General features: G+C 43.8%; 1 protein-coding gene across 3 annotated transcripts in view; it reads left to right on the top strand.

Moving 5' to 3' along the window:
- Positions 1-2,865: 2,865 nt before the first annotated feature.
- RGS17 (regulator of G protein signaling 17) overlaps positions 2,866-25,124 on the top strand; it is a 76,804-nt gene continuing 54,545 nt past the window's right edge. For 2 of the 3 annotated variants that reach the window (XM_084890200.1, XM_084890199.1), the window contains exons 1-2: positions 2,866-2,984; positions 19,080-19,200. In XM_084890200.1, the coding sequence (XP_084746326.1) occupies positions 19,193-19,200 (8 nt within the window). In that variant the 5' untranslated portion in view covers positions 2,866-2,984; positions 19,080-19,192. The remainder of the gene's footprint in view (positions 2,985-19,079; positions 19,201-25,124) is intronic. The other variant, XM_084890201.1, reaches the window with a different exon arrangement.

The following is a 25,124-nucleotide window of genomic DNA, read 5'->3' as shown; positions in this document are numbered from 1 at the left end:
AAATCTTGTTGTAGGCACTAGGGATAAACTAGTAGACTCAAGTAGTCTACAAGAGTGCAGGCAAAGCTCTTGAGACCATTAATTTTAGGGGGGCGGGGGAGGAAATAATAAACAAGTAAACAAATGTAAGCTGATTCAGATAGTGAAAAGTATTTCAAAGAAAATAAAGCAAGGGTTCCAACAGAGAACTCTGGGACAGAGTAGATTGAGTGGTTAAATAAAGCCTGGCCTGGCCAGTGTGGCTTAGTGGTTGAGCATCAACCTATGAACCAGGAGGTCACATGCCTGGGTTTTGGGTTCAATCCCCAGTGGCAGATGTGCAGGAGGCAGCAGATCAATGATTCTCTCTTATCACTGATGTTTCTCTCTCTCTCTCTCTCTCTCTCTCTCTCTCTCTCTCTCTCTCTCTCTCTCCCCTCTCTTTCTCCCCTCTCTCTTTCTCTCCCCTCTCTATCTTTCTCTCTTTTTTTCTTTCCCCCTCTCTCCCTCCAGACAGAAAGAACAGCACGTATAAGCTAGACATATTCAAAAGTAAAAGAAATAGACAGAGATGACCACAGCACACATACCCATGGTGTATAGGAGTGTGGACAAGACTGTGTAGAGCCTTCGGGGCTGTGGTTAGAATTAGGGATTCTATGTAAAACACAATGAAAACTCATTGGAGAGATTTAAGCAGAAGCATCACATGATTGGTTATGTTTTTAAAAGCTCACTCTGCTGTTGTTAAGAGAATGTGTTGCTCGGGACTGTGGAGGAGAGACCATCTGAAGGCTTGTGTGGCCGTTCAGGTGAGAGCACAGAGGCTCTTGGGCCACGTTTATAGCAACGGAGAGAGGAGAAGTGGGTGAATCGTGGATATATTTTGGAGGAGGAGACGACATTAATTGGATGTGGGGGTAAATAAAGGAACAAAATTAAGAATTTCTACGTTGTAAACCTCAAGTTAATATTACATTATATGTCAACTGTCATTGGAAAAGAAATTAATAAAAAAGGAGAGTGAGGGGAAACAGGGGTGGCCTAAATTTCTGACTTGAGGAACCAGGTGGAACCGTTTGAAGAGGAACAGGTTTGGAGGAGGTGGATAGCTCTACTTCTGAGCTGTCTGCTACACATAATAATAGTATCCACCTCGCAGCAAAAATAAAAAAGCTTATGCCAAACAGGTCCATACCTAGCACGCAGTACTTGTTCACTAAATATTAACTATTAGTTACTCTTTAAGCAGAGTTGCAAAGGCACTGAGGACACAAAAGCGTTCTGGGAGCAATCGGGACAGACGCTCTACAGCTGGGGGTTTTGGAGAACTCAGTGCTGCGGACAGCTTTTGGTGAAGGGCTTTCACTGTGAATGCATCATGGAACAACCCTTTGGTAAAATCCAACAAAAACGAATTATTTTACAAACAAAATAAAATGTACAAAGCGCAAGGGACTAATGTGCATGGATGCTCGGGCAATGTCAAATTGCTATAGACGTTTCCAACTTTTCTCTCCATTTCTTGCATGTCTCTCTCATTACAGACCAGTAAGGAACCATTTGCAGAGCACCAGCTCAGGAAAGACACTTTGAAGAGCACTAGGACTCATCATGTAACAAGAGAAAGAGGCCCTGGAGCAAACCCTGAGACAGACTGAACTCAAGGGAGTAAGGGGGGGGGGGGGGGGGGGCGGGAGGTGCAGAAGGATGTTCGTTAAAGGAGCCTGAAGCAATCCTAACAGTTGGAATGCATGAGCGCACCAGCAACGGAAAATCGTATATATTTACGAGTGATCGGTTTTAAATAGATATAAGGGGGGGGGAGGGGGGGGAAGTCTAATCATTCCTGCCAGGAACTCACTCCTCTTCCCACAGATGACACATCCGAAGAGAGCCACCCGCTTCCGTCACTCTCCCTCACACAAACACTTCAATCTAATCACGGGAGATGCAATCTAGCGCGCAGGACGCATTAAGCATCCAAAGCCTTCACCGCCCAGCGAGGCTCCGCCTGCGAATGGAACGAATGGAACAGTCCTCAGATGTGAGCTCCCCTGAGTCCCTGCCCCTGTCCCGGAAGGATGCTCCAGGCCCCTGGCGTCAGCACCTCTGTCTGTCACTCTGGCAAGACTCTTACCTCTGCATGGCCATTCCTGTCAAAACTCTGGCCGCCACAGGCCCCAGCCCAGAGGGGACCCGAAAATAAACCTTAGGGGACGTGTCCGCTTTCTGAGTGAGGACGTCTACGAAGTCAAGAACTTTCCCCAAAGTTCAGCCTCTGATAGGGTGCTTCCCGTCCCAAGTTCTTGACGCCCCTCCCTCCCCACCCCCGTACCCCCACCCCTCCCGGACCCGCCGCTGTGCTGCCCCGTAAGCCGCGCTCCGGTGCCGGGCGGCCACCTAGAGCGCAGGATGGAATAACGGGCTGCGGGGGAACTTGAACTTGGAGCAGCCCGGGCGCCAGAACCTCTCATCCGGGCAGACGCCCAGGTTTCCAGGCTCCGGGAGGCTCTGGCCGGCGTCTCCCGGGGCCGGATCCCCCCCGGAGACCCCCCCCCCCAGACCACCGCCCGGGGCGCGCGGAGCCGGGGGAGCGCGGGGCCCGGCGGCCCGGGCAGGGGCGGGGCGTGACTCACGCGACCCCACGCGGGAGGGCGGGGCGGGGCGGGGGGGATGGGGGTGGGGGGATGGGGATGGGGGTAGGTGGGGGGATGGGGGGGGGGGAAGAAGAGGCCCCACTGCCCCAGCCCGGCGAGGGGCCGAGCCCGCCCGCGAGACGCATGCGCGCTGCTGCCCGGCTCCGCTCCCTCCTCCCTCCCCGCCCACCGCCGCCGCCTCCCGCCTCCCCGCCTCCCGCATCCTCGCCGCCCTCTCCTCTCTCCTGCCCGCCGGGTGCTGAAGTTGGAGGACGGATGGCAGCGAGCGGGCTCCGCTAGGAGGACCGAGCCGCCCGCCGCGCGCCCCGGAGCCCCCGCGCCCCCGCCCGCACCCCCGGCGCCCGGGTAAGCGGCTCCCCGAAGCCGAGGCATCAGCCGGTGACAGCAACATGTCTGCTGGGCACCGAGGGTGCATGTGGCAGAGGCGGTGGGGGAGGGCGGGAGGCGGAGGGGCGCCCCGGGGGGCGGGGAGGCGGCCGCGGGGGCTCCGCGGCCCCCGGGCTGGGAGTGGGGACCCACGTGGCTCGCCCGCCGCCCCCACCCCCGGGGCTGCGGGAGGGGGGCCGGGAGCGCCCTGCCCGCCCCGGAGCCCTCGGCGGGGTCCCTGGAGGGGAGCGGGCCGGGGCCGGGGCGCGGGGTCCTGCGGGATCCTCCCGGTTGCAGCCGGGAGAACCGAATGTGAAATGAACGGCGTCCGAGCGACCGATCGCCGCCTCGGGAGGTCTTTCTTCTTTCTTCCTCTCCTCTCCTCACCTTGGGGGAGAGGCTGCTCAGGTGGGGACGGTGGAGACCGGAGATGCCCAGAACGCACGGACCGCCGCCCCGGGGGCCCGTGTGTGCGGGGCCGGAGGGCTCTTTTGTTCCTCCCTCCGCCGGTGGATGCGGGAGGAGCGCCCGTGGGCTCGGCGAGGGCTGGGCTGCCAGCGCCCAGGGGCCCGAGGAGGAACGTCCCCCACCCCGGCCCCGGCCCCAGCCCCTGCCCATGGATGGCTCCCGGCTCCCCGGCCGCCTCCTCGCCGGCCCCTCGCCCTCCAGCCGCGGCGGAGGCTGGTTCCCCCTCTCCTGCCGCCTCCGGGCTCCGGGGAAGGGGAAGATGTCGGAGGGAGAGAGGCAGGGCTGGAGGGCGGCGGGGGCCGGGCCGAGATGCTGGCGGCGCCCGGAGGCTGCGGACCCCGCGTCCCGGGCTGCCCGGGCCACCCCCGGGGGCGCGGGGCTCCCGCGGGCAGAGCCGGGGTCGCCGGGCCCCAGAGGATGCCCGGTGGCCCGGACCCGCCCCGTGGGACTCCCTCCTCCGGCCGGGCTGCCCTGGCGCCTGGCATCCTTTTCCGAACTCCACGGCCCCGTGATCCCTGCTTCCTCCTCTGAGAGCCACCGGCCGGGGGCTTGTCTAGAGAACTTTGCAAGCTTCCCACAGCTGTCTTCGTCTTCTCATTGTTTTCCGGCGAGTGTTTTCCTCCCGCCGCGGGATAGCTATGGCAGATAGCTCAGGGAAGTCTCCTGGTGGGGTTCCCAGCCAGAATAAGCATCTGGGAGGCTGAGTGTCCTCCGCATTTCCGGCATTCATGCATTCAGATGGGTTGTGCAGGGCGGCGCAGAGCTCCTCGGAAGAAAATCCTGTAACTGGGGAAAGGAGAAACCATTTTTGCTCTTGGAAAATAACGTGTTCCTCCTAGTGTCATAGCCGCTAGACACTCTGCGTCTGGGTTCTGAAAACTCCGAAACTAAGTAAATAGGTGTTTCTCAAGTCCTTTGTAGTCATCGTAGCAATTATCCGTGACATTTACATTATAGCATTAAAATCCAATGAAAAGGTGATTTGTATTCATTAATTTTAAAGAAATGAAAGGTTTGACCTTCTCCAGTTAAGTTGCCGTTATTAAGCTATTGCTTCTGTTAGCATGAACTAAAACAGTGATTAGCATGCTGGAGGGAGAGGCCATTTTTAAAAATATATATTTTATTGAATTTTTACAGAGAGGAAGGGAGAGGGATAGAGCTAGAAACATCGATGAGAGAGAATCATCGACCAGCGGCATGCTGCACGCCCCCTACCAGGGATGTGCCCCCAACCAATCAATGTACATGCCCTTGACCGGAATCAAATCCGGGACCTTTCAGTCCGCAGACCGACGCTCTACCACTGAGCCAAACCAGTTTCGGCAGAGTCCATTTATTCTCTATTTTTATAGTCTTAAAAACTATATTGAGGGTCATGTAGTGGTGATTTTCGGAGAGGAGAAAACAAAAACAAGTGCTTATGACTACGGAGCGTGGTATCGTGTTTTAAGTAAGATGCATCTCCATGGAGGGACACCCAACCTCAGAACCATAGCCAACACATCCTTCCTCTTGAATCTGAAGTCTGAAACATTACCAAGCTACCCGATTCACAGAACAAAGGACACACATTGTTGTGCCAATGTCTACCCTTTTTGGCTCCAGTTCCTCAGCTCTTCCTTGGTATTTCACCCTCACAAGACAGAATTCACAAGGAGAGCTCGTTGGACCTTACTGTATCAGCTGAAGCTAAATCTGAGTCAGTAAAAATTCTAGTTGACCTACCTCGTAGCCTACAGTCTCAGAGACAGTGGCCTTGGCATGAGAAGTCAATCTGCTGAGAGACCTGGGCTTCTCTAGAGCAGGAGGAGGTGGGCGTGGCCAAAGACTCAGGGAGCTTTAGAGGGCAGGACTGAGAACCCTTTTCCTGGGAGTCAGGCGAAGATACTGCACCGCCCAGAATGCAGGCGCCGGGACCACTGTGTCCCCGCGGAGGAGAATAGCACTGTGTGAGGTTCCAAAGCATTTGTTTTACCTGGTCGGTTTGGGTAGGAATGCATTTGTTTATAGGTTTTAAGTTGTATGACATTTCCAGAGGGATGTCTGGGAGCCTCAGAAATATTAGAAGTTCTTGTGGAAGTCTTAAAGACAGACACAGTCCTTTGATGTAGGGAGCCAGAACCTGTAGGGCTATGCTGATGGATACTTTTTCCTGCCCTGTCTCTCCCTCTGTACACATCCCTCAAAGACTTCCCGACGGTGGCCTTCGGAGAAAGTCCTTCAGACAGCTTCCTCCCATGTGCCAACACCTAGCACGTTACCCAGCAAAAGGCGGGTGTTCAATAAGTATTTCTTAGATGAATAAATTTTGCACAATTTACAAGGCTCACAAAAGTTTTCCAAGACTTAGGATTTTATATATATATATATATATATATATATATATATATATATATATATATATATATATATATATATATATTTAAAGAATGCTCAAATACACCAGTTTGAGATCTTAAAGGTCATGTTCATGGTCCTGCATCTTTTGAGGAAATAGTCTTTAGAATTGTCACTTTGTGAATATGTATAGTATTTTTAGTATAACATTTATATTGTTGATTTGTTTCCACATTATAAAAGCGATATGTGCTGATTTTAAATCCCCTAGACCAGTGGTCAGCAAACTCATTAGTTAACAGAGCCAAATATCAACAGTACAACGATTGACATTTCCTTTGAGGGCCACATTTTTTAAACTTGAACTTCTTCTAATGCCACTTCTTCAAAATAGACTCGCCCAGGCCTATTCCAGTATTTTGTGGAAGAGCCACATTCAAGGGGCCAAAGAGCTGCATGTGGCTCGCGAGCCGCAATTTGCCGACCATGGTGCAAACTGCGAGTGTCTATGTGCACTGTGCCTCCCTAGACCAATGAGATATTGTATAAACCTGAGAGTGTAAGTGACCTGTGGGGGGGCATGGTGTGATGAATGCTTTGGATCAAGCTGACCTTAGCTTGTGCCCTGGCTCCTCCATTTAATACCTTTGTCACCGAGGTCCGGTGAGCCTGTTTCCTCAGATGTCCAATAGAGATAAAGATCTACCTCCTAACATGTGTCCAGCAGGGACTGAGTACTTCTAACTATCCCAACCCCATGCCTTAAGGACTGCTATTGAAAATACTGGTTGCCGAAGCTGGTTTAGCTCAGTGGTAGAGCATTGGTCTGTGGACTGAAAGGTCCCGGGTTCGATTCCGGTCAAGGGCATGTACCTTGGTTGTGGGCACATCCCTAGAGGGGGTGTGCAAGAGGCAGCTGGTCGATGTTTCTCTCCCATTGATGTTTCTAGCTCTCTATCTCTCTCCCTTCCTCTCTGTAAAAAATCAATAAAATATATTAAAAATTAAAAAAAAGGAAAAAGAAAATACTGGTAGTTTACCACCAGTTCGTATTCTATGCATAAATGGACCTTTTTTTTTTTTTTTTTAAAGAGTTAGAATCATATTGTAGAATGTCATACTTGCTTTTAAAAAAATTAACACTTTCCTGGTGTTTCCCAATAAAATGAAGCTGGTATTTTTTAATATAATTGACTACAACATAATTCATCTTATGGATGACTTAATTATTTAACCATTCTTTTATTTTTGAAATTTTATTTCTAGTATTTTGTTGTTGTAACTGATGTACATCCTTATGCTTAGGTTTGGTTTGTATTAGCTGTATGGCATTTCCACCCCCCCCCCCCCCCTTTACTGATACTTAGGACATTTGGTACTTACCAACATGATATCATCTTTTAAAAAACCTGTGCTAACTTGATAGGTGAAAATTATACTTTTCAAAATTTTATTTCTTTGGTTACCAAGAATGCTGATTAAAATTTTGACTTGCTTATAAGAAAAAAATTATAAGTATGGCTTAAGTCTTTTGCCTTTTTTAAAATTGGTATTCTGCTATATTTTTCTTATTTATTTGAGTGCTAATGTTATTTTTTAAATATATTTTGATTTTTTTATAGAGAGGAAGGGAGAGGGATAGAGAGTTAGAAACATCGATGAGAGAGAAACATTGACCAGCTGCCTCTTTCACACCACTTGCTGGGGATGTGCCTGCAACCAAGGTACATGCCCTTGACCGGAATCAAACCTGGGACCCTTGACTCTGCAGGCCAGTGCTCTATCCACTGAGCCAAACTCATTAGGGCATTATTATTATTTTTTTTTAAGGCAAAAGAAAACAAAGGAAATGCTTAATGACAAAAAATATGTGTGGCAAAGACTACAGAGCTCATGTATCTGAGCCAGGCTCCACCTCAGATGGAGCAGAGCAAATATCATCAGAGGCTGGAGATGAATGAGCCTTGGGGTTAGGGCGCCTTTGTGTCTATTCCTACAGCCACCTGCCCCGCTGCTGGGCTTTCCCAAGTGCACGGTTCCTTTCAGAAGCCCAGAACTGCTTCATGGTTGGGGGAAGCCATTTTCTGCTCTGGCACCAGTGTACACACATTCACACCTTACTCTGACAGCATGTGTATGAGGAGCTCCCAGATTTTCATGGAGTGTTTCTGTTAGTTACCAATATTATAGACCAGTGGTCGGCAAACTGTGGCTCATGAGCCACATGCAGCTCTTTGGCCCCTTGAGTGTGGCTCTTCCACAAAATAACACGGCCTGGGAGAGTCTAGTTTGAAGAAGTGGCAATTAGGAGAAGTTTAAGTTTAAAAAAATTTGGCTCTCACAAGAAATTTCAATTGTTGTCCTGTTGATATTTGGTGCTGTTGACTAATGAGTTTGCCGACCACTGGCCTAGACCTTTTGAGTTTTCTTGAAATAAATGAAGTGGAAAGACAACATGGGAGTACATGGAGGTCCTATAGAGCATTAGTTGCAATGTCTGGTCAGAATGAAACCAATTACATTTCATTATAAAACCATGTCAGATAAGAATCATATCTCCAATTTTAAGATGACGTGAAATTTAAATACTTAAAAGGTAAGAATCTAATCTAGTGTCTTAATGAGGTCCGTATCTATAGTACCTCACCTAACTCAGTGCTCTTGTAAGCTCCTGGTTTTGACAGTTTTATTTCCATGACTTTGGACAAATTTGGTTTCAATAGCTTAAATATTTAGCTTGAGAACATTATTAAAACCCCTTAGATATTCAACTACCTAGACAATGTAACATTTTATAATTATTGCTAGTTCCAGTTTATCCAATGTAGTAAAGCCCTCCGTAATTCAGAATCCAGAGCCTGGAGTTTATAGTGAATGGGAGGCTCCGAAAGAAGCCCTGAGTCATGGTGGAACTCAAAATCTCGGTTCAAATAGACCTGGATTTGAGTTCTTGCTCTGCCGTTCACTAGATGTGCAGGCTTTTGAAATTAAATTATATGAGTGCTTCCTACTTGAAATTCTAGCATGAGTAATAAACATCTAAAATCTCTTTTTAAAATTTGTAAACGTTGTGCCTGAGATTTTTAAAATAGCGCTGTGTCAATACACAGTTTTATTATAGACAATGAATGTGTTTCACAAAGCAAATATTTACTTCCTTGTATTAGGTCACAGGCTTTTCTCAGTATTGCTGATTGGCTATTGAAATACAAAGGTTATAATTCAAGAGCCATGCATTACAATAAAGCATTCACAACCCAAGGGAAATTATGACATACATGAAATGAGCAGGTAAATGTTTATTTCATCTCTTCAGTTAGTTCAGGTCTTCCTAATGGCATATTGAGATAAATTTCATGGAAAAATGTTTTGTGTAAGTTGACAACGCTGTCCCTACTTATTTCTAGACTCAGTGAGAGGTGGGAGCTTGTTTCGGGTGTATTGTGAAAGGCTATCTAATCTAGAGATTTTTATGAGCCAATGTTGGTTTGGGGAAGACTACCTTATGAACCCATCCTGTTTCCCTCAACTCCGTCCCCTGCTTTTGGCAGCTTCAGTTAATCAAGATTGACAACTATTCCAAAGTCTTCTGTGTGAAAAGTAGTATTCTACCTGATTTAATTTAGAGAATATGAAAAAGACTATGGAAAGTTGCCCTTGAAAAAAAAAAAGGGACTTTGAAAGCAGAAAAAGAAATTTGGTTAAAAAAAAAAAAAAAAAAAAAAAAAAAAAAAAGCCCAATTTTTGGATTCGAATAACCAGGATTTAGCCTTAACTTTGTTGAGCCTTGGTATCATCATCTGTTAAATTGAAAACTACGTACCTCAACAATGTTGAAGGATTCAATTAAATTTGGTCTATAAAAATACTTCATATATATGTAGTCACTGTAAGATTGTTAGGTAATATACTGGAATTAAGTGATTAAACCCAAGAAACCCCATGTAGGTGGTGTGCTCAAAGGGGTTTTAATTTCTTGCTAGTATTTGTCTTAACTAATGGCCCTTATTAATGTTGAAGTTGCCATATTATCCTTTCTGACCAGCTTGTTTAACCGACCAGTCACCGACCAGTCACATGACTCATTCATAAAAATTCTGAGCACCTACTATGTGCTAGGCTCTGAAATATAATTTTGCATGCAAAATTTAATTAAATATGGCCTCTTTCCAAAGGCTTCTTCAATTTACTATTGTTTTGCTTTTATCTAGTGAGCACTGGTCTTCTAACTTTACAAGCCATAACTAAATACACCTTGGGGGTAATATGCAAAGGTCTCTTTAAAATTTAGCATTTTCAGGCGAATTGATCTACACAGACCTCTACAGGTCTTTGCCCCTAACAAAGGCTGCTAAGCAGAGATTCAGATAAGGGGAAGAGAAAGCAGGAAGTGGTTCAGCTGGTGGATGGCCTAGCAACCACCACCACAGACAAACAACAAAACACCTGTGACATCCCTCACTGTCAACCCAGCCCGACTCCCACTGCTCCCTCATTACCGTAAAGAAAACATATACATACACTGTGTCTATGTGTACTGTGCCTCCCCCTCTGCGGGACCATTATAATTTGATTGGTTGATTTTATTTATTTAACATATATTTTATTAATTTTTTACAGAGAGGAAGGGAGAGGGATAGAGAGTTAGAAATATTGATGAGAAAGAAACATCAATCAGCTGCCTCCTGCACACCCCCTACTGGGGGATGTGCCTGCAACCAAGGTGCATGCCCTTGACCTGAATCGAACCTGGGACCCTTCAGTGCCCAGGCTGAAGCTCTAGCCACTGAGCCAAACCAATTAGGGCTAGGGACCATTATAATTTAAAGTATATTAAAATGTTTGGGTATGGGTGAGCCAAGGGAAAGAGAAAGAGATACCCCCACCCTTCCTTAGGATCCACAATTCCCATGCAATAAAAATATTAGTTTTCTCCCAGTACTATTGCAGTTGCTTCTTTGATAATAATCTTTTTGTAATATAGTAAACTGAGCAGAAATCCAAAGTACTCTCCAAAGATATTTTTTTTTTCTTTTTTTAGAGGAAGAAAACCATTTCCACACCTACTTGAAATCACTAGGGTGAACTCTAATTCTAGCAACTACCAGATTGATTGTGATATAGGAAGATTAGATATCACTTATAAAATCACTGTGAAGACTTCGGTCCTTCCTAGCAAAAGGCTGTAATATACAGCTGGTTTAGCTAAATGCAATCATGAGTTAACTTGAAGGTAAGCCTAACTCTTCTTTCAGCCACTAAATTCACTTGCTTATCATGAAACCGCTGGCTGGACTATTCAGAAATAACTATACTTGCTAATTTGAGGTATGAACCTATTTCTCCATTTATTTCTTCCTCTTTGTTTTTTGTGTTGTTTTTTTTGTTTGTTTGTGTGTTGTTTTTGTGTGTGTGTGTGTGTGTGTGTTTTATTTTTTTTATTTTTAGTTTTTGTAGTTTATTTGAGCCAAACTGTCAATTGACCTCTTCATTTATTTCTATTCCACACTACCATACAATACTTCACCTGTGACCTGTGAGGTGAGTATGATCAAGACTCACTAGATAACAGCAAAGGAAAACAAACAACCTTTTACGAGGGCACTAAAGCACAGACATGATATAAAGCAAAGGAGTGACCTATATAATTTGCAAATTGTTATGACTACCCGAATGCTGTATTTTGAATTGGAGTATTAAATACTCTAATTTAGAGTATTAGATACTTCACTGTAAACTGGAGTTTTATTCTTTTCCTACCTGTTCTGTGGGGAAAGCTTCATGCTTGATTTTTTCCTTTTCTGTCTTTTTACTAGTAGTATTATTATTAATATGTGTATTATTTCTCAGATAAATTGAAAAGAGTATCAATTCTTTTTGTGCATCTAACATTTTATATAAACTAGGTGTTTGTGTTATATTTTTATAATTTTAGGAGAAAAATTTAAGACACATCAGGAATTCAAATATTATATCTGTCAAGGAAAAAATGCTGTTTTATTCTCTTCTGGTAGTCAGAAATAGACTGGCCCAATTGTCATATTTCTTCCAAATTATGAGTAAACAATATTGTCAATTTTTATTCAAGCTATTGAATCCCATGTTTTCTTTATCTGCTCATGTCTGGTAGTCTGCATTTTCACTGAAGAAATATTTTGGACCAAATTGCCTTTAGTAAACTCAATATCTAATGACTCACCGATATTTAAATAAATGATGGGTTTAGTTGAAGAATATGTTTACATATCATTTCAATGTTGAAAACAAAGAGATAGAAAAAATCCTTGTACACTAAAATTGCCTCCAAAGTTTATTATTTTGAAAGGAGGATTTTGTGTGTCAATGTCTGAGTGTGTGTGTGTCTCCCTATGTTGTTCGTGGGTTGATAGCAGGAAACAACGGACTGATGCCTGGGTAATTCTAGCCAAGTGCATAGAAGGGAAAGGTGCACCCTGGAGGGGCGGTTCCAGTGAGATATGAGGAAAAGCCAAGCAAAATGCAGGAAGGCTGGGCTCAGGACACCAGACAATTAGCTTTAAAACTCATTATATCTAAGAGTATAGCATCACTCAATGCATTATTATATAACTCTGCTATATTATGTAACCACTTCCAGTTTTAGGAATTCATGTGACCTAATCTTAGGAAGGTAATTTTTTCCCATTAATTCAGTAATTTCATTGACTGAACATCTGAGTAATGCAAGTGGTGTTTTGTGAAGTAAAATTTCATTAAATAGATGTTAACTCCAGGAAGCAAAAAATGTGAGGCACTTTCCTTGACCTGACACAGGTTATGGTAAATAATTAAAAATTCTAGCCAAAACCGGTTTGGCTCAGTGGATAGAACTTCGGCCTGCGGACTGAAGGGCCCCGGTCAAGGGCATGTACCTGGGTTGCGGGCACGTCCCCGGTAGGGGGCGTGCAAGAGGCAACTGGTCGATGACTCTCTCATCTATGTTTCTAACTCTCTCTCTCCCTTCCTCTCTGTAAAAAAATCAATAAAATATATTTTTAAAAAAATAATTAAAAATTCTTGTAGGTGATAACAAGATTCGATCGCATTGATTAAAAAAAAACACAAAAAACAATCGTTCTAAATATTTTTTAAAATGTAATGACTCTTAACTTCATCTTAGATAAAATCTATTTGATTTTTGTGTTGTACACAGACCTCTGTATTTTGCTTTAAACTACCAGTCCTGAATAAATGCAGATGCAAGCTGTGTTTTATTGAGCAGTGGGGCAGTTCAATGACTAAATGTCAAAATTATTTATTTTATTAAGACTTTGCCCTGGCTGGTGGTTAGAGCATCGGTCCTCAGACCAAAGGGTGCCCTCGGTTGCAGGTCCTATCCCTGGCCCTGGTCAGATGTGACATTTCTCTCTCTTCTTTTCCCCTCCCTTTCTCTCTTTCACTCTCTCTAAAATCCAATGGAAAAAAAATATCCTTGCCCCAGCCAGTCTGGCTCAGTGGTTGAACATCAACCTATAAACCAGGAGGTCATGATTTGATTCCCTGTCAGGGCACATGCCCTAGTTGCAAGCTCAATCTCCAGTAGTGGGGCATGCAGGAGGCAGCCCATGAATGATTATCTCTAATCATGAATGTTTCTAACTCTCCCTCTCCCTTCCTCCCTGAAATCAATGAATATGAATATATATATATATATATATATATATTTTTTTTTTTAAAGAAAAGAATGCATCCTTGGGTGAGGATTATCAACAACAACAAAAAAAGAGTGACATGTATATGTGGAGTAGCTTGTCTGCTAATTGTCACGGAGATTCTTTTTAAGGGAAGGTAGATTTATTGCTCAGCAAGGTCACTGAAAGTAGTTACTCGGTGAAGCTGCTGATTCCAACCAAAACCAAGGTTGGCTCTTGGTATGTTGGCCTCTCACCACTGGCCCCAGGAGAGTTCTAGTCTGGTTAGACCTCAGGGGAAAAGCAGGCCCTGTGCCTGAGAGCAGAGCTCAGAGGGTACAATCCAAACATTAAGTTAGGGGCAAGCAGAAGCAATGGAAGGAGAGCGGGGCCTTTCTGGTGCATCTGTAACTATGGCCTGTTGGTCTGATTTCCCAAGTGTTTGCATTAGAATCTCATGTTTTCTCCATCGCCTCTTTTGTTTTCTACTTTCTCCTTCATCATTCATGCATCTCGCTGGAGCCCTACTCTGTAACTGGGAAGAGCAAAATTAAATAAGACATAGCTAAGGCTTCAGGATCCTAAAAGCTAATTGAAGAAAGAAAATACAAATATAATTTGCTCTTACTGTTCTATTCTAGGAGAAAAGTAAAGCGCTGTGAGAACTCAGGAACTTCAGACGAGTTTTAGATGGTCAGGTCTGGCACAAGTTTCATAGAGTTTGTGACATTTTCTCAAATTATTGAAAAACAGAAATTTGACAGGCAAAAAAAAAAAAAAAAAAAAAAGTCTCCCAGGCTCAAGAATAATGTAAATAAAGGCACAAAACTAAGAAAATTCAAAAAAAATACTTGATGTGTAGTTTTCCAGGAATATATAACACATCCAGGAAATCCTAGGGTGATAAGGCCAGAAAGGAGACAGGTGCTGGTGGGTGTTAATAATGAGGTGAACAAAATAGATCCAGAGGCATAGAAGCATGAAACAGACTGATGACTCTCAGAGGGAAGATGGGGTTAGGGAGTGTGGAGGTGGGTGGGGAGAGATTAACCAAAGAATGTATATGCATATATGCATAATCCATGATACAGACGATAGTGTGGAGAAGGAAGGGGTTGGGATAAAAAAATCATTGGGGAGGGGGGAAAAGGGACATCTGTATTATTTTCAACAATAAAGATAAAATTTAAATAATAATAAAAATAATTCAGATGAATAAAAAGAGATAAAATATTAACACACACACACACACACACACACACACACACACACACACATATATATATATCAAGGTGAATAGCTAGAATTTCCCTTGGTAGTCATGGAGTGCCATGCATGCTATGTTGGTAGGGATCATAGCCTGAGATTAGTGCTCCCTCAGGTCTGTGCAGTGGGGAGGCCAGGGTGGGGGCAGGAACAGAATTTGAGCTGTCCAGGCCTGACCTGGGAAGGTCCAAGCTAAGGCAGTAGGAAGATGACCTTGTGGGAACTTGGTCTGACTGAAAGCCCTCTGGATTTGGTCACCAGTGAGACTTAGAAGATGTAAAAGGACCCTTAAAGCTCACGTGGAGCGTCTGAGCCTGCATGTCTGGTTACTGCAGATGCTGTGAAGATCGGGAGAAACCGAACTGATGAAGAGGTTAGGGAAGACACAGTCCGAGTTCAGTTTGGGAAGCAGTTTCCCCTTCCGTCAGAGTTCTAGCAGATGGTCAGCAGGCTGTCCACCAAAAGTCTAGTGGGTTTCGTAGAAAGCAGCAGGCGTGGTTTTAGATTGTTGACAGAAGCACACCCACTGTACCTAGCGTAAATTGGTGACAGTTTGGTTCTATTCTGTGCAGTCAAACCACAACAGGAATGTTCATTTGAACTGTGTTTTGTTATTTTTTTTTTACACCATGGTTAGAGGTTTTCAATACAGATGGTAAACTTACAAAGAAACAATAATTCATAGCAGAAGTAATTGGAGGAATGTGTACTTTCTGAACTTGGAATAGAGTCAGTTCCTCTAAAGTAGGGGTGTCGAACTCAATCAGAGAAGGGGCCAAAATCTAAAATCCAGCCTAAATCACGGGCCGAATGGTTTACTGAACAGTCATAAACTGACAATGTCATAAACTGACAGCGGAGTGCAGTGATGACAGCGCAGTGCGGACCACATTGCAAGGCCTGGCGGGCTGGATTTGGCCCGCGGGCCTTGTGTTTGACACATGTGCTCTAAAGAATATGAGTGCTTCGCCACTTGGAGAAGGGCTGTGTGAAATAATTAGACTAATATTAAGATGTCCCAATGATATAATCTATACTAATATAAGGGTAATATGCTAATTAGACTGGGAGACCTTCCAGGAGACCTTCTGGACATTCTCTGGACAAAGCCATGGTGGCGGGGCCAAGGTAAGGCAGTTAAGGGCCAAGAGGGGAGGGCAATTGTGGGAGATTAGCCCAGGATGAGATGGCAGTTGTGGGTGATCAGGGTGGTGGTGGGGTGATAAGGCTGGCAGGTGGGGGGGGGGTATTGAGCAGGCCAGCAGGGGGGCATTTGGGGGTGAGCAAGCTGAGGGGGGCAGTTGAGGGCGAGCAGGCCAGCAGGCAGAGTGGTTAGGGGCAATCAGGCAGGCAGGCAGACGAGTGGTTAGAAGCCAGCAGTCCCGGATTGTGAGAGGGATATCCAACTGCCACAGGGATAGGGCCTAAACCTGCAGTCACACATCCCCCACGGGGTCCCAAATTAGAGAGGGTATAGGCTGGGCTGAGAAACATTACCCCCCAACCCCTTGCATGAATTTCGTGCACCGGGCCACTAGTAGGAATAATAAAACTACATGGCAGGCTTGTCAGGAGATCATATGGGCAATGCCCCTGGTACACATTTGGCATTTCATGTGTCTCAGCTCTCATCCTTTCTCTTAAGAGCATTAAAACCAGTGGGCACACATCAGAGAGATAGATTTTGCCATTCTATTGGAAATAGGTTTTTAACCCTCAATGCTGACTAGCTAGGTGGGCTGCCTTGAAAGGTGATAAACTTGCTGACCAACACTTTGTGGACAAGAAATGGACAGAGATGTGATGGGGGAGTTTAAGGACTGGGAGGGCAAAGAACTTGCAGGTGCCATCTGAATGCTGAGCTTCAGATGGTTTCAGGGAATTTGGAATGCGAATTCCAGAGACAGGCTGGGACTAGAAATAAAATCTGAAAATCTTTTCCTGAGAGGTGACAGTGGAAGGTGATTGCCAAAGGAAGACGTGTAGAGAACACCGCAGGCCTAGAATAGAATCCCGGGCATGCGGGGAAAGAAGGAAACTAAACTACGTTATATGCGTGGAGATACTGTTGTATGCCACGAAACCAAGGAAGGGTTGTTTTTCAACCATTTTATTCATCTGAATGTTAATTTTGCAAAGGATGTTGGAGAGGAGAGACAGACTTAAGACAGGAGAGCAGCTGAGCTTTGCCATGCGGCAGAGAGGATAAGAATAGGACCAAGGCAACACGCTGGATTTTGCAATGAGGAAGTTCCTTGTGATTGTCTAGAAAGCACTCATGATTAATGATTTACACATCATCTATTCCCAAAGGGCTGGGGCAGCTTAATAAAAGCACTCTTCACACAGGGCAATGAAAATGAAACAAAATAAAGATAAGCCACAGACAGAAATAAAAGGAGGAGGTGGGGAGTCGGGGCGGGGGGGGGGGGGGGTTTGAACCCAGCACAAGCCATGGAAGGGATTGTTATTGTAGCAGGAGCACCATATTTTAGCTCTGGGGTTTCCAGCAGCCAGAATAAAAGGGTTACAGGATAGGTTCCTTACTAATTGGTTCTCGAAAGGAGACAGGTTTTCAGAAGCATTTTTGTTTCTTGGCACTAAATTCTATGGAGTGTGGCCCATGGATTCTTAGATAAGGAAGGTGACATATTAGACAATGGGGTCCGCAGTGGTCCTGTGAATTTACAGACTTGCTTCTTGCTTTGAATTGCTTTTTCTTTCTGAAGCCCTTGAAGATGAAATGTGAAGTATTGAAATGAAGTCTGTGATCATTTCAGACTAGTTGAGCATCCGACTACTGCTGAGACTGAAATCTCAACCTATAAGACAGCCTGAGAGAGGAGGACATCCTAGATAGTAGATTCCAGGGTACCGCCAGGAGCTCAGGGGAGAGAGGACACCAAGGACCTTGCAACCTCAGGTCCTTTGCACTTGCTGCTTTCTCTGCCCCCTGGTGGTCAGTGTGTATCACAGCAACTGGTTGTTCCACCATTTGGTCGATTTGCATATTGGCCTTTTATTATATAGGATCAGTGCCCCTCCTCCCACATGGTAGAATGTAAGCTAGTACATCAAACAATGCCAGAAGCAGAGTAGAAGCTTAGTATATCTAAGGAATGGATAGTTTATGTATGGGGAAGAGCTCAGCTCAGTGCCCATGTGATAATTAAACACATGGATGTGCTGAGAATGGAGTTAAGTTCTCCCTAAAATGTTAACTGGGCAGAGGATGAAGATTCTGATCATGAACAATTTCATATTGGGGATTTAAAACCATTTGGGTTGCCGAAACTGGCTCAGTGGATAAAGTGTCAGCCTGCGGACTGAAAGGTCCCAGGTTCAATTCTGGTCAAGGGCATGTACCTTGGTTGTGGGCACATCCCCTGGGGGGGGGGGGGGTTGCAGGAGATAGCTGATCAATGCTTCTCTCATTGATGTTTCTAACTCTCTATCTCTCTCCCTTCCTCTCTGTAAAAAATCAATAAAATATAATAAAAAAAATAAATAAAACCATTGGGGTTTGGAAGAGGAGCACAGATTCTCCACACCTTTTCCCTTTCACTCACAAAGATACTAATAGGAATGGAAAGTTTATGAATATTCATTGAGCAGGCTTCTAAGGGGTGGAGCCTAAGTGGGAAGAGTATAAAGAACCCCACATTGTGGCAAAGTCCCTTTTCTCTCCTTTTGGAAATTTTGTTTCTGATGACCCATGAAATGTTGGAAAATAGCTATTTTAACATAAATAATGTTGCAGGACTCATTCTAAGAAGAATTTGCTCTTAGTTGCAAGTCCCTTTGTGATTCCTCCTGGCAGCTAACATTAGAATTCCTATTGTGTTAAAATGTGTGTGTGTATGCACAAACTAGTGTGCTGTGTGTTGGTGGTAATGATCCAAATGGCCTACGATCTAAATCACATCACAAACACATCCATAGAAAATCGGAGGTACCAGAGGAGAGAATACCCTTCAAGATGGAGAGGAAATGAACCAGAGGTTTGAGACAAGCCAGAGGACACTGGGTGTAGACTGGTTGTTGAACAAACTATGGGGAGGGGAGGACTCAACAGAAGAGAGGTGACAACAGCCTCAGGTGGGGAGCAAAGCCAATAAAAGCTTTTGTTAAACATTTACTTTAAGTTTAGGGAAAAGGAAGTTTGTTGGCAATGGGAAGCTGACTCATCAATGGAGACATTGGGGGGAGGGGAGGAAATGCCGCGGAATCAGCACCAATTGTATTCATTCTTGAGCAATTGTACATTTTTTTTTTATCAAAATTAAAACAAATGTTAGGAAAAAGCATATGCTATTTACTTTTTATTAATTCATTCATTCACTTATTTTAGGTTGGACCCGGTGCTTGGGAGAAATTTTGATTAATTAGGCCCTATTGTGGGCTTTGCCTGCAGACTTCAGGATACAAGTTAGCAGTTCAGAGATAGTGGAATTCCCCAAGGCTATGGACAGGTAAGGCATCTTATAACCATTCAGCCTCATATGCACTAAAGGACCTTGAAACCATCTGACTCCACAAAATAATGGGTCCTTTTCCCCTCACCTCCTCATTATTCACATTTTAACTCATCGCCAGAAAAGAGATGTTTTGGGAAAAATATACAAGTTGGGGGGTTTTTCTAATGACTCTACTGGAAGCATCCAAAATGACAAAACGTGCTTTCCATTTAGAAGAAGACAAAATTAAAAATAATGTAGTTCTTTTTCTATGCTGAATGAGGAGATCTGGTTATAATAGTAACTGAATTACTTGTCAAATGGCCTATGGTTGGCGGTTAAAACAAACCAGGAGGAAAAAACAAAACAAAAAACTCTCCTGATGACACTGTGTTACATTGTGCCACAAGAGGATGTCCTATCTAATGTGTTCCTTTGTGTAATGGGCAAAAAAAAGTAAACTACCAAAGTTTCAACCTGGTAAGAACGAAGTTTCAAAAATGGAAGTGAGCGTTAAAAAGGAGAATAACCGCCTCACTCCTCCTTTGAAAAAGCAATCTTTGAATTCCCGGTGAAATAAGGTACTAGGTGTTTATATGCTCGTTCTCTTATTTGAAGGATGAATAGTGAACTGTCACTCCACATAAGGGGGTAAATTGGAAATGGAAGTGTAGATAACAAACATGAAAGAAAGAAATCGGTGTTTAATGGCAAATCTTTCAAATCGCGAAGCAAAAACGCAGTTCATAATGCGATGTTTTATTGTTTGTTTCTGATGCTCGACTGTACTTGGCTTTTATAGCGACGATCTGGGAATGGAGAGTAAGCGATTTGGAAAACAGTTGTAAGTTAAAGGGCTTCTTGCTTACTGTTTGAGAGAGAACATTTTTGTGTATGGTGCATCCAGTGAAATTGCTCTTTTAACAAATACTTATCAAGCACCTACTATGTGCTGGGCACTGTTCTGGAAGGTTCCAACTTATTAAGGGACAAAACAAAAATGCCTCCTTTCATGAAGAATCTGTGTTTGATCAGTGATTTTTATTTTATTTTTATTGGCTTGTAGGGGGAATCCCTTTGTACAGCACTTAGCGTCCTTGGTGAAGCAGCTATTGAAGATGTGTCTAGGTAGCATCCAAAGCTCTGGGCCCAAAGGGAGAAGTGGGCTCCTGTGTCTCGGGCTGGAAATCTGACTTCCTTCCAGTCATTTCCCAGGGACCAGCGCCTGTTTTATCTCTGTCCCTTAGCTGTTTGCTGCGTTTGCCTGCCAAACTCGCTTCCTCTTCCTCGTGATCCAGGCTCTGAGGCACATTTCTGAGAATTTAGAGCACAATTAGCAGAAAATTGAGATCGAATTTAGCAGAGGTAGAAAACCAAAGGGAGTGTGTTCCTGAAATGCGCATTTAGGCAGTCAGAGAGGAAAGTGGTTTTATTGCATCTAAGCCCTTGGAAAAAAAAAATTAGGTATGGAAGCTGTACACGGTGCAGAGCCAGCGCGGCAGGGAAATGAATGAAAATGAAGGAAGCTGTAAAAGGGAAGAAAGAGGCAGAGGCGGCTTAAAATTACAAGGAAGGAAGGAAGGGCTCCGTCCTTCTTTTTGTTGTTTTTGACAGGCGTTTAGCAGCTTGCCCTGTAGCTGATGTGAGCTCAGAGTTTCCGATCGTATTATGGGAGAAGCAGGATTTCCTGGCAGAGCTCATGTGGAGGGAGCCGCGCCCCGTGTCACCTGTGATCTGTCTCGGTTCCTAAGGACACGGACGGAGCTCAGGATGGCTTTGTTTTCCAGGCGGCACTGAAGCAAGAAATGATGAATTATCAGCGCTGTTAGGGATTCGGTGGTTGCCAAGGGGAAATGAAGGGGAGAGATGTGAATGTATTTCAGGAAAATACTTAACTGTAGCTAATGCTCTGGTTTGTATTTTTTTTTTTTCCTTATGGACTTGAAAAGACACTACCAGTATCCCACCACCACAGGCAATAATTTCAGACTAAGCCAAGCAATTGATATTTTTTTACAGCTGAGACTTCTATTTTATATATATATATATCTCCAAATAATATATATCCAAGTTATGTATTATTTGGATAGAGTTGAAATTTTTATTATTACTGTGTCTGATCGGCTAGACAATACAGGATAGACTAAAAGTTTATTTTGCTTTAGTATATCAGCATTGTGAAAAATTCATTACAGAATTTATTTCGTTCAAATTAAAAGAACAATGAATGCTTCATGGTGAAAGGAAATCAATTTAGATAAAATGTTAAACTTGTTTTTTGACACTTAAAATATAACTAATATGTGTTTGGAGGAAGAAAGAGCAGGGGTCATGAATTCTAAACTACTAACACATCTGCTTAGTCTTGAGATGGGATTCAGGAGAGCCGAGTTCTGGCTAGAGCGGCCCAGCTGCCCAGCACCAACCAAGTGTAGTTGTATGAGATCACTAGCAATACCAGCAGGACATTTATGGCTACTACTACTAGTAGTCACCTAAGGTTCCCGATCAACAGTGGGCCTAGATGCCTTCGGAAACAGTGAATTCCCTTTCTGAAAGGAGGATTTCAGATGCAAACTCCTCAGCATCCAAGAACCATCCTCTTCATCCTTTCCTCCACTGCTCTCCTGCTTACAAAGACCCATGTCGTTACTCTGCCACGTCTATGCCTTTGTTCATTTTTTTTTTTCTGCCTGGAATGCTGTCTGTGTTTCCTTCCCTTCTCTATTCCAAATCCCGATCATCTTTTAGGTCTAAGGTAAAGCCCTAAGACCTCCAAGAATCTTCATCTGGATACTTCCTAGTGATCCCCTCCTTCCACTGAAACCGCCTGCATCAGAACAATGAAACTTGTTTTCTTGCCTTCTTCATGAGCAAACCTTTTTCCTTCCCATATTCTTAGGGAAAGATGGCATCCACACAGTCACCCATGCTGGACCACCACAGTCAACCTTGACCCACCTCTCACTCACACACTGCTCATCTCATCTTTCCCTAACCTAGGATTGGTCCATCTCTTGGGTACTTCTTATCTCTACCCCATTTTCCCATTTCTCCTCTCCCAGTTCACCATCATCATTTTGCCTGGACTGCTGTAACAGCCTCCTTGACTTCATTCTCACTTTACTCATCCTGTCCTTCACAATGGGGGTGGTGGAATGACCAAGCATGTGAGTCCGGATACTTTTCTTAAAATATCCAGCACTGATCGTAGGTCTCTAATACATGTTTATTTATTAGCTGTCTATTAATCTGGAAGCTAGCCTATCAACACGCTCAAGATAGGTCATGTTTTATAAAACAGTAACAAGGTAGACACAGAGTAACATCCATTTGCCAGGTAGCCCAAGACTAAATTGGACTGATGATGTAGACATACTTGGAAGGCCTAGAACAGGTTCATTCAAGTTGACCATATTCCAAATTCCATGAGGCTGCTCTGCCCAACGTCAGCATTTTGTTCTGTTCCAGTCTTTACATTGGCCTACAAGGCCCTGTGTGATATGTCAGCATACCCACTTCACTCTCTGCCCCCAGTAGTTCTCTGACCTCTTTAGCTGCTCTTGCAATAGACCAGCACATTACCAATTCAGGTCCTTTGTTCCTTCTGCCTGAATGTTCTTGTCACAGCCATCCATGTGGCTCACTTCTTTATTGCCTTTATCTTGGCTCAAATGTCACACCTTTGCAGGGCCACCTTCCTTGGCCACTATTTGAAATTGCAAGCTCCCCCTTCCTACCCTCTCCTACCTTATTTCTCTCTATAGAAATTAGAAGTTCCATGTGATTTTTGCCTTTTATTCACTACTCTTAACAACCTACATCAAAGTAGCCATTCAATAATTCATTGAATAACTCAATAAATTCATCTGACATGTGCGACATCTCTTCTTATATGTCCAATATATTTCTCTTTGAATAATCTTTATGCCTGTGATCTAATTTCAAACGTGGTAGCTGGTTAATGTCTTACCTTAGTCAAACATGGTTTGCATGAAGAGTCATTTATCTTGGGTTTCACTCCTGGCTCTGACACTTTCTAATTATGTGACCTTGAGTGAGTCATTCTGTCTTCCTGGGTCCAGCTTTTCTCATTTGAAAAACAGGGCTGATGATGCCTAGCAGATTACTAGGCCTATGACAAACACGGCAGCTATAAAGTTCTATAAACATGTTAGTTGGTACCTATTTTTATTTCTTATCTGTACAAGGAACTGAAGAAACAACATTGCATAATGAAGAGTTTGAACATAATAGTCAAGCAAATATATACTCGAGTTCATTCTGTCTTTACTTATTAGCTAAATGACCCTGAAAAACTTAATTTACCTCCTTTTCTATAAATAGGGAACAAATTTTATCTCAGAATTGATTGAAATTCTGAATGAGGTATATAGTGTGTTATTTTAACAAACCCACGATGCACACATTTTTCACCTTTTAACGTTTCAGAAATCTGTATGCCTTATGTGATATCTACTTCCAACTTTTTTTAATATATATATATATATATATATATATATATATATATATATATATATATTTTATTGATTTTTTACAGAGAGCAAGGGAGAGAGATAGAGAGCTAGAAACATCGATGAGAGAGAAACATCGACCAGCTGCCTCTTGCACACCCCCTACTGGGGATGTGTCCCCAACCAATGTACATGCCCTTGACCGGAATCAAATCTGGGACCTTTCAGTCCGCAGACCGACGCTCTACCACTGAGCCAAATCGGTTTCAGCTACTTCCAACTTTTTGTATGTGACACAAGATGGTAATTATAGTTCAGGATCTCTCAGGTCATTCTGACAATTATAATACATTTTCCTCTCTTCCACTGGGGAAAAAAAAAGTGGCTTTCAATGAATAATAATAAGGTGGTGAATTGTCCCTTAATAGTTTAATACCATATTTTTTTGGCAGATTGTCTTTAAGAATTGTTTTTCTGATTTCCCCTCAAAGAAAAGTTATACATTATGTGAAAGCATTAACCATGAAGTCACTCTTCAGTGTATTTCTTTGTTAAAGGGGAGGGCACTCTGTTTTCCTGGGTCCCCATCCCTGTGTCTTCACTCTAGTTTGGCTGATACTTTCTCTTCTCTTTGGCGTGGTCGTGGAGGACAAGAATAGAATAATATCCTGGCAACCGCAGCAACCACACTTTAGCAGAACTCAGTTGCTAGGAGCAAGGGGTAGTAGCTACACTCAAGAGGTCACTTGGCACTGCCATCCCAGAGGAGCCAGTGGGCTGTGGCAGAAACCCACAGTCCCGAGCAGTGTTCTCTACCCCGCCTCATGCAGGAGGGCATGGGAATATAACCATCCCATTTGCCTGCCCCAGGGGGTGGTAATATAAAATGAAATATGAATACAAAGGGAATTAAAAAGTTACTATTAAAGATGCCATCATAAAGAAATGTAACATTTCAGCCCATTATTTCTTAAGCACTCTTCTATTAGACGGCGGTTACTAATGCAGTGTTATGAGCTAGTAATGGGTCATTACTCTAATGTGACAGCCTCCTATACATCTTGTGGTTTGTTACAGTTTTTGGTTAAAAGAATTGGGGGAAAAAGTAACTGAAGAATGCTCTGTGGGTTCTTGCAAGAAATTCGACACTCCTTAACCATATCCTTTGTTCACTGAACTATAAAAGTTCTGAGATGGATGTACTTAGCTTCCATAATGACTTTCAGTAGAGAAAACTCATTGCACAATTCATTTCATGCATTCAGCAATTAAACTAGTAGTTGAGATTCTACCCAAGTGCCAGCCACTGAGTACCAGGGCCACTGCCAAAATTAAATGTTTTAGGATGGAATGCATAAAGCAAGACACGTACACCGTGATTGTAGAATGCCTAATGTTTGCACTGTACTTTTCCTTTATCTGAAGAGGGCACCACCATGTTTTGGGCTCAGCTCTTACTAGCAT

This window comes from Pipistrellus hanaki, assembly GCF_964339955.1.
Source record: "Pipistrellus hanaki genome assembly, chromosome: 7".
Taxonomy (NCBI): Eukaryota; Metazoa; Chordata; class Mammalia; order Chiroptera; family Vespertilionidae; genus Pipistrellus; species Pipistrellus hanaki.
Note: the sequence above shows the minus strand (reverse complement) of the source record. Positions and strands in the feature narration are given on the sequence as shown.